This window comes from Lactuca sativa, chromosome 6 (assembly GCF_002870075.4).
Source record: "Lactuca sativa cultivar Salinas chromosome 6, Lsat_Salinas_v11, whole genome shotgun sequence".
Taxonomy (NCBI): Eukaryota; Viridiplantae; Streptophyta; class Magnoliopsida; order Asterales; family Asteraceae; genus Lactuca; species Lactuca sativa.
The window spans coordinates 57,587,847-57,596,740 of NC_056628.2; the positions used below are offsets into that span (position 1 = coordinate 57,587,847).

Sequence of the window (8,894 nt, forward strand, 5' to 3'; positions counted from 1 at the left end):
GGAGCTACGAACCCAACTTGAAAATGTGGAGAGGGAAAGAGTTTTGATGCAACAAAAACAAGAAATTATGGAACAACAATTGGCTCAGCTAATGAGACGATTTGGTAACCCTCCTAAAGACCGATGTTAGTTTTGTTGTTGGAACTTTTTATTAAGCATGTTGGTGAAGTACACAACTGTATTTGTTTTGCTGAAGTAGAAGATGGTAACTATCATTTGGATGAAGTATTAGATATTTACATAATACATATGGTTTTGAGGATATTTAGTAATTACTATCATGTTGTTGAAGTAATGAATAGTAGTTATCATTTTGGATTTGTATTGAATTATTTGTGTTTGTTGTTATTGTGGTTAAAAGTGCATATTTGAAGAATTTGTATTTGATTTATAGTTTATTATATAATTTATGTAGAAACTGCATTATTTATAATTTCATTAATATATTTTAAAAAAACTGTAACATAATACCAACAGGAAAAAAACATCGAATCAAACTTTTTTAAAAAGGGAGGCTGTTGGAAATTTGTTGGAAAAGTTTGTAGCAATTTCGTTGGAAACAGGATTTGTAGGAATTCCGTAGGAAAAAATAAAAAGGGAGTGTGTTGGAAATTTGTTGGAAAAGTTTGTAGAAATTTCGTTGGAAACATGATTTGTAGGAATTCCGTTGGAAAAAAAGCGGCAAGGAGTCTAGGTAAAACTTGTTGGAATTTTGTTGGAAATTGGTTGAAATTTCCTACGAAATATTTTGTAGGAAATGTGTCAGACTTTTTGTTGGAAGTTTGTAGGAACCTTGTTTCCCACTGCCCTTTTTCCACCAACCACTTTTCGTTGGAAATTTGTAGCCAAACCTTATTTCCTACAAAATACCAACAATATTCCTTGTAGCTAACTATCCATTTTTCTAGTAGTGTACAACCAACAACAATTAGAATACTCCAACTCTAAAGGGCGTGGTCGAGGGCGAGGTGTCCATGGTCGTGGACGATCCATGAACGGACGGGAATGTGGATCAAATAGCAGCCATCATCAGTCGTCATACTGGTCAGGTTCTCGTCCCTATCAACCTTGGTCCACGCCGCCTCCATGGGCTTTGATCGTGGGCCTACCCACCATGCCCGTACCCGACTCAACTTTATGCATCCTCTAAGCCTCCTCCTAATGTCCCCAGTATCCTTGGCAATCGACCTCAATATCAATTCTCAACAATCTCAACAGGCCTACACCCCCTCGGAGGCAAGATACACACCTACCGATCTTGAGCAAGCGTTCCATACGATGACCCTCCACCCACCTAATCAAACTTGGTATGCTGACACGGGGGAAACATCTCCTACGACTCATACTCAGGTAACTTTACGTATTATATCGATAATGGTCTTTATCATAACTTGATTGTAGGTAATGGTTCAACTATTCGAATCCAAGGTACAGACCATCAAACCCTCCCATATCCATTCCCTTTTTTACTTCTTAAAAATGTTCTTCACACACTTAATGTAATCAAAACACCTTTTATTTATTCATTGGTTTACTGTTGACAATAATATTTCAGTTGAATTTGACCCGTTAGGTTTTGATGGGAAGGACTTTCGGACGCGGACTCCCATTCACATTCAGATCATCTTCCCATGTTACGCCTCCTTCAACCTTTGCTGCAATTACCAGAGACCTATGGCACCATCGGCTTGGTTATCCAGGCATGAATATTTTATCTTCTTTAAATCGTGTTTGCATTTTGATTCCAGTTCTAAACATCTATCTACAATTTGCTCTTCATGTGTGTTTGGAAATCAATCAAAGTTTCCTTTCTCTATTTCTAATTCTAGTAAACATTTGCCTTTCGATATAATCTATACATAAATTTTTGGCAGCACCTGTGTGAGCTCTTATAGTTATCGTTATTATTTATTATTCTTAGATGATAAAACTAATTTTTTGTGGACATATCCTCTCGCCAAAAAGTCTAACGTCTTTCCAACCTTCATATAGTTCTTTTCTTTAATCAAAACTCAATTTCATTACACCATTAAAACTATACATTACGATAATGGCCGTGAATACGATAATCAACATTTTCAAGATTTTTGCTCCAAAAAAGGTATTAAAATTCCATTGTTTATGTCTACATACCTCTCCCAAAAACAGCAAAGCCGAACGAAAAATACGTTCCATCAATAACATTATTCGAACCTTACTAGCTCATTCCTCCGTGCCATTGAATTTTTGGCATCACGCTTTACAACACGCCACCTGCATTCTAAATATTCTTCCTAGCAAACTTCTTAATAACCTCACTTCCACTCATCTTCTCTACAACCTCTAACCGACATCTTCCCATTTTAGGACCTTTGGATGCTTATGTTATCCCCTAACTCCCTCTAGCACCATCCAGAAGTTAAATAAACGATCTACACCTTGTATTTTTTGAGGCATCCATCAAACCATCGGGGGTACAAATGCTTCAATCCACAAACCCGAACCATCACACTTTCCCATTACATTGTATTCGATGAAACTATTTTCCCCTTCTAAAATCTCTCCCCAGCTACACCTTCCACGACCGTAGCAAACCACAACTCTTCAGATCCCCATCCTCTCATATGGTCTGATCCTAACCCCTCCACAAACAACTCCTTACTGTCACCAACTCACATCCCCCTCCTCTATAAACTTACTCACGCAGGTCTAGGCCCGCATCCACACCCTATTCCAACCATCAGGATCAACTCAAGTCTGGTCACAACCAATCATAATCCCTACCTCCACTCCCTCCCAGCCCGCTCATCCACCTCATGTCCGTACGGTTCACACTCGAAGCATGTCAGGCATTTCTAAGCCCAAACAACATTTCAACCTTCACATCACAATATCTATCTCTCCTTTACCATGTACCCTTCAAAATGCTCTTCAAAACCTGGATTGGAATACGGCCATGTCAGACAAGACAAGTTCGGGCCCTTATTTGACAATAACATGTGGGAGTTAGTCCCTCAAAACAATAACATGAATGTTGTGTGTAGTATGCAGATTTATTATCACAAAACTCAATCTGATGGTTCTTTAGAGTGATATAAAGCTCGTTTGGTACGTATGTGATGGCAAGTCCCAAAAAAAAGACATCAATTGTGGTGAAACTTCCAGTCCTGTGGTGAAACTCGCAACAATATGTACGGTTCTTTCCATAGCTTTATCACATGCATGGAAAATTCATTAACTCGACGTAAAGAATGCATTTTTACACGAACATCTCGATGAAATAGTATACATACATCAACCACCCGAGTTTCGTGATATTTGCTATCCTAACCTTTTTTGCTTGCTAAAACAATCGCGATATAGCCTCAAAGAAGCGCCATGGGCTTGGTATCAACGATTTGCTAGCTATGTGTCTAAATTGGGTTTTAAACATAGCAAATGTGACCACTCTCTTTTTGTAACAAGGTACTCAGATGACTTTTATACTACTTTATATGGACGACATTTTGCTCGTTACCTCGTCGGATCATCTACTTCTCGAAGTTATGAAGTTGTTGGCACAAGAATTTGCAATGAAGATCTTGGCCCCCTTAGTTATTTTCTTGGGATTTTGGTGACACGCTACAAAGATTCATTTTTCCTATAACAACAGCAGTACGCTACCGAAATTTTAGAAAATGCTAAGATGAGCTTGTGCCACCCATCTTCCACACCGGTCGGTACCAAGTCCAAATTAAGTTCCACAGATGACACTTTACTACCCGATGGGGGTACACAATATCGTCAACTTGCGAGTGTTCTCTGATACTTAATGTTTACTCTTTCGGATATTAGTTATGCGGTTCAACAAGTATGTATGCATATGCATAATCCACACACGACACACTTCAAGTCCCTGAAACAAATTTTACGTTAAATCCAAGGTACCATACATCATCGCTTGCATTTCTCCATGTCCCTCGTCACATCACTTCTCACTTATACGGTTGCCAATCAGACAGGGTGTCCGGATACACGGTGGTCAACTTCGGGATATTGCGTCTACTTGGGAGACAATCTCATTTCATGGTCATCCAAAGGACAACCGGCTAAATCTCGTTCGAGTGCCCAAGCAGAATATCGCGGAGTTACCAATATCGTTTCAGAAACTTGTTGGATCCGGAATCTTCTAGTGGAACTCCATCTTCATGGGGGCGTTGAAGGGGAGGGGGGGGGGGGGGGGGAGGATAGTGGTTAGTTGTCGAGGCCCCAATTTTTCTATTAAAATTTTATTTAAAAATAAAAACTTATAATAAGGATAAGGTCCCTTTTTATCTCTCTCATCCTGAGCCTCTGAGAATATTTAATTCATCAGGACCGGCCTGTCCATCTTCCACCCGCATGTAAGTGTCGTCTACTTGTCATGCAACCCGGTTCAATATTGTAGAACCAAACATAGTGAAATTGATATTCATTTTGTTTGAGAGAAAGTTGTTTGTGGTCAAGTTCATGTATTTCACATTCCCTCACGTTATACCATGTAGTTGATATCTTCACTAAAAGGTTACCTTTCGTGCTTTTCGACGACTTCAAGAACAGTCTCAACGTCCATCACCCTCCCGATTCGACTGTGGGGGTATATTAGATGAGATATTAATCCCTTAGATAAAGGAACGTTTGTTTGTCATAAAAAATATTATATATTCAATGTATATCCATAAATAGTGAGGGTCAAGTCTTGTATATATATATTTGGTGATTTTCATAATAAAATACACGAGAGATTGCATATCATTTACATTAACAACGACATCATAACATTCGATGTTAATTGACTATAATTTTCTGTATTATGAATGGCCTCATTGTTGTTTCTATCTGGACCTCAAATCAACTTCAACAGACCATAATAGCTCTTGGTGCTAGCCTCTAGCTATCGCTTTTTTGGAATGTAAAGTATTTGACTTTATAATTAATCCAAGTATTTGACTTTATTAATCAAACTTGATTTTCAATGTGATTAATAAATGAACCGAAGTAGGATTGGATAATAAATAAATTAATACGATGTCCTTGGTGGATACAGCGCTGACATAATGGTTATACAACTTTATGTTTATTCTTAATTAATGTTTGATGAACATTTCCTTATTAATTTTCTATAAACATATGAATAATATTTTTTTTGTATTCCAATAAAATATGAAATTTAAATTGCCCGGTCCATTAATTAGTTTGAACGCGTGGTTTGACAAACAAGACTTTTAAAACTATTTCCCGGTAATGATATAATTAAACATTTCACAGCGGGATCAAGTCATCAAGTGATAGATTATAAGCATGAAAGTTTCATTTTTTTTAAGTCATTATTACATCTCAAAATAAATCCTGTGTTTTTCATCTTCTTGCTTGACGTATTAGTTCCTTTTCCTTTTCCTTGGAGGAACATAATCATGGATACCATTTTAGTGTACAACCAATTTTGGCAGGTGGAGTCTTGCACCAACATAACAAAAGAGTACAAACAATTCTTAAAGCTTTTAGTACACCAGTCAAGTTACCAAAGTTGGTATAACCATCCTATGAGGTGGATTGGGATCTATGTCGCCTTAGCATCTCTGCTTTGCATCCTTGCAATGGTGGCTGATTTATTACATGGGTTGCGGAACAGAAAGCTCTGGTTTCCGTGTAAATATTTCACTTTAAATGCGGCAACTATCACTGTGATAGCTATTGCAATAAAGCTGCCCATGGATCTAAATAATATAATGTACGGTATTGTGGACCAGGAAGCAAAGCTTGGAAGCATGAGCTTTATGTTCACCATAATGGCTAATTTATTGCCTTCTCTAGCGACCATGGATAGCAAGGAACTTGTCTCAAACATCATAGCTTTAGGTGTTTTTGTAATCACCTTGATTGTCAATGTTTCCATTCAAATACACACGGGAATTCTCTTCTATTTCGAAGAGAATTCCAATGTCGTTGTAAGCGTTGCTTATAGATACAGTATAGGACCGGTCCTTATGTGTGTTATTTATGCATCCATTTCCGTGGTCCCGTTACTCATGTTGCTGATAATATATGTATGTTCATCTTTAGCAATTGTAAAGTCGAAACAGATTCTGGAATCAAAATATCAAGCGGCTCATGTAACAGCATTGAGGGATCAAGAACTGCAACAACCAGAAAGATTAAATGTTGAGAAATTAAAGCAACATGTGAGCAACTACTGGATCATGGCAGAAACCGGAAGCCCCCAATTCATGACTGCTTGTTCTACTACAACCTCCGCGTCTGGGGTAATATGTGCCTTAAGCACTGGCTTACAAATTTTCGTTGTAATTTTAAATTTTAAATTTTTAAGGGACTATAGGTCGGATTATAAGTGGTCAACGCCATTGATTTTCATAATCCAATTTATCGGAGTGATACTGGGTACGATAGCCCCACTTGCCAGATTTTTTGCAGCCTTACGCTTTAAGTTGTCAGCAAAATGGATTTGGAAACACCTCAAGGTATATAAAGTAGAGAGCTACTGGACTCGGAACTTATATGATTGGAAACATAGTAGCATACCATTCCCATCCAATGGACGCAAATGCAAGGTTGTCATCCAGCATATGAAAGTCCTAATTCTCAGCATCTGTATAGGATTTCAAAAGGCATTTGTCGTATCATGCAAGATGATATCAGTGATTCCAATTTTCTTTGTGATATGTGCTTTGTGTTGTCTCCGTTGTTGGAAGTGGCTAAAAGGCTTGTTTCATGCCTCACATGTTGAGTCAGTAGAAAATCCCGAGGAAACGCAACTAGGAGAAGATGAAGATCTTAGCCAATATGTTTTGCAACTTGAAGAGGACATGGAGTTTGCTGAGAGAACCTTGAAAGGCATTTTAAAATCTGTGAACCATTTGATCCGAAAGGCTGAAAAACAACAACCCAAAAATCTGATGAAGCTTCTTGCGGAATCTAGAGGCTTTGAAGAAGTTGAAAAGTTTGACAGCCGTCATGTTCTGTCTTTAGGTTCAGAAGAATATCGTAACTGTTGGAGCTTGTCATTGGTAACTCTCACAACCATCGCCATGTCTCTTTCTAACATCCAAAAGAAACTAGTGGATTGCTTGTTGATTCGTGGTGTGAGTGAAGGTCTTGTATATGTCAAACTTGTTGAAGAAAGCCTGAATGCTACTGATGACCAAGTATGGATTCAAAAGGCTGCTCAAACGTTGTGGGTAGAAGTTGAAGTCTACAACAAATGGTTAGGAAACAAGCTACAAAACCCTGATTCTCAACTGCATACAGCAGGAAGGATTCTTCAGTTGTTGAGGGATAAAGCTATGAGCATGGTTATGGAGGCGCAAGGTACTAGTATTGGAGTTTCAAATGATAATACCAAACGAAGGTCTATTTCTGCCAACTCAATGTATCGTATAACCGAAACAATGTTGCTTTCTTACCACACCAACATTGACGAGCTTAGCCAAGAGGAACTATTTGTGCAGCTATCATTAATGATTTCTGATATATTGGCTGCATGTCTCACCAACTTACCCCATGTCATATTAATGAAATGTCACACGAGTGTCGTAGAAAGAAGGGAGTCGAGTGTCCATGCTGCAGCTCAGCTTCTCGGTGAGACTACACAGATAATCAACACCCTTCAAGAACGTGAACTTCCAAGTTTGAGTCCAGCCGACTTAGCATCTATTGACAAGTGGCGTGCTTACTTAAAAGATCGCTACGCTTAAATGCAGTTTGTTTTCTTCGAGGAACATTTTATTTTGGTTGAAAATTGAGTCTAATTATTTGTTGTGATTTCCTTTGATACTTCATTTATGAATCAAATATGAACAGGATAATCAAGTTAATGAGATTTTCTAGGGAAAACCCTTCTCAATTGTTAGCGTACATTTATGTATGTGCATGTCGATTTTGTATACTTTATATTCGTAGCCCATATTGTATTAGTCAGCCCATTTACATTGTACCCTAGTCCATTATTGTATTATGTATATTTATATCAATGGAATGGATATACGACAATTCATGGGAAAATACTGATCGTACGTACATGGTATCAGAGACTTAAACCTAAGTCAATCCTATACCTAAGGCGTATTCCTTCGATCTTTATTCATTTCTTCTTTCTCACTGTTCACTCCATCATGTATGACGATGCAGACAACAATCTAAAATCAAACCCCACCGATCGTATTTATGGCTGCACCAACATCAAGTCTTACGTGCCCCTTATTCTTGATCTCCCACAGGATGAACTACGACTCATGGAAAGAGTTATTTAAGACTCATTGTCTTGGATATTTTGTGTATGATCACCTCACGGGTACATATTCCGACCCTGAATATTCTGTGTATGATCACCTCCTGAAGATCCAAAGTGGATTGAAGTGGATAATATTGTAAAACAATGGTTGTATGGAACTCTCTCTCAAACAGTGCTTCAATCAGTTCTTAAACCAGACTCCACTGCGGCTGATGTATGGCGGACTATTCAAGATCTTTTTCATGAAAATAAAGAGACGAAGATCATCGAACTGCGCCATCTCTCCATCGGTAACCAATCTATCCTTGAATGTTGCTCGAAAGTGAAATCAATTTCGGATTTGCTCAGCAATCTTGGATGAACTGTTGATGAGAGAAATCTAGTTAATCACAGGCACCACTAGAAAACATGGCGTTTTCCTACGGATATAAGTTACGGAAAATTTCTGTAGCTAATTAGCTACGAATCAGCTATAGAATTGGATGTTCTACTTTAGTAACGGAATAGCTATGGAATAGCTATGGATGCGGGTCCGTAGCCATTCCGTAGCTAACTAGCTACGGAATAGCTACAGATGCAAATCCATAGCTATTCCGTAGCTAATTAGCTACGAAATGGCTACGGAATACCTACGGATACTAATTACCTA

At 38.2% G+C, this 8,894-nt stretch overlaps 1 protein-coding gene across 1 annotated transcript; it reads left to right on the forward strand.

Moving 5' to 3' along the window:
* Positions 1–5,594: 5,594 nt before the first annotated feature.
* LOC111905439 (uncharacterized) lies at positions 5,595–7,709 on the forward strand. The gene has a single exon (XM_023901135.1). It carries the CDS (start codon positions 5,595–5,597, stop codon positions 7,707–7,709), a length of 2,115 nt encoding a protein of 704 aa, XP_023756903.1.
* The last annotated feature ends 1,185 nt before the right edge of the window (positions 7,710–8,894 follow it).

Bases quoted from the DNA above. Each gene is read 5' to 3' on its own strand.
- LOC111905439 (XM_023901135.1), top strand. From the start codon at position 5,595: ATGGTGGCTGATTTATTACATGGGTTGCGGAACAGAAAGCTCTGGTTT.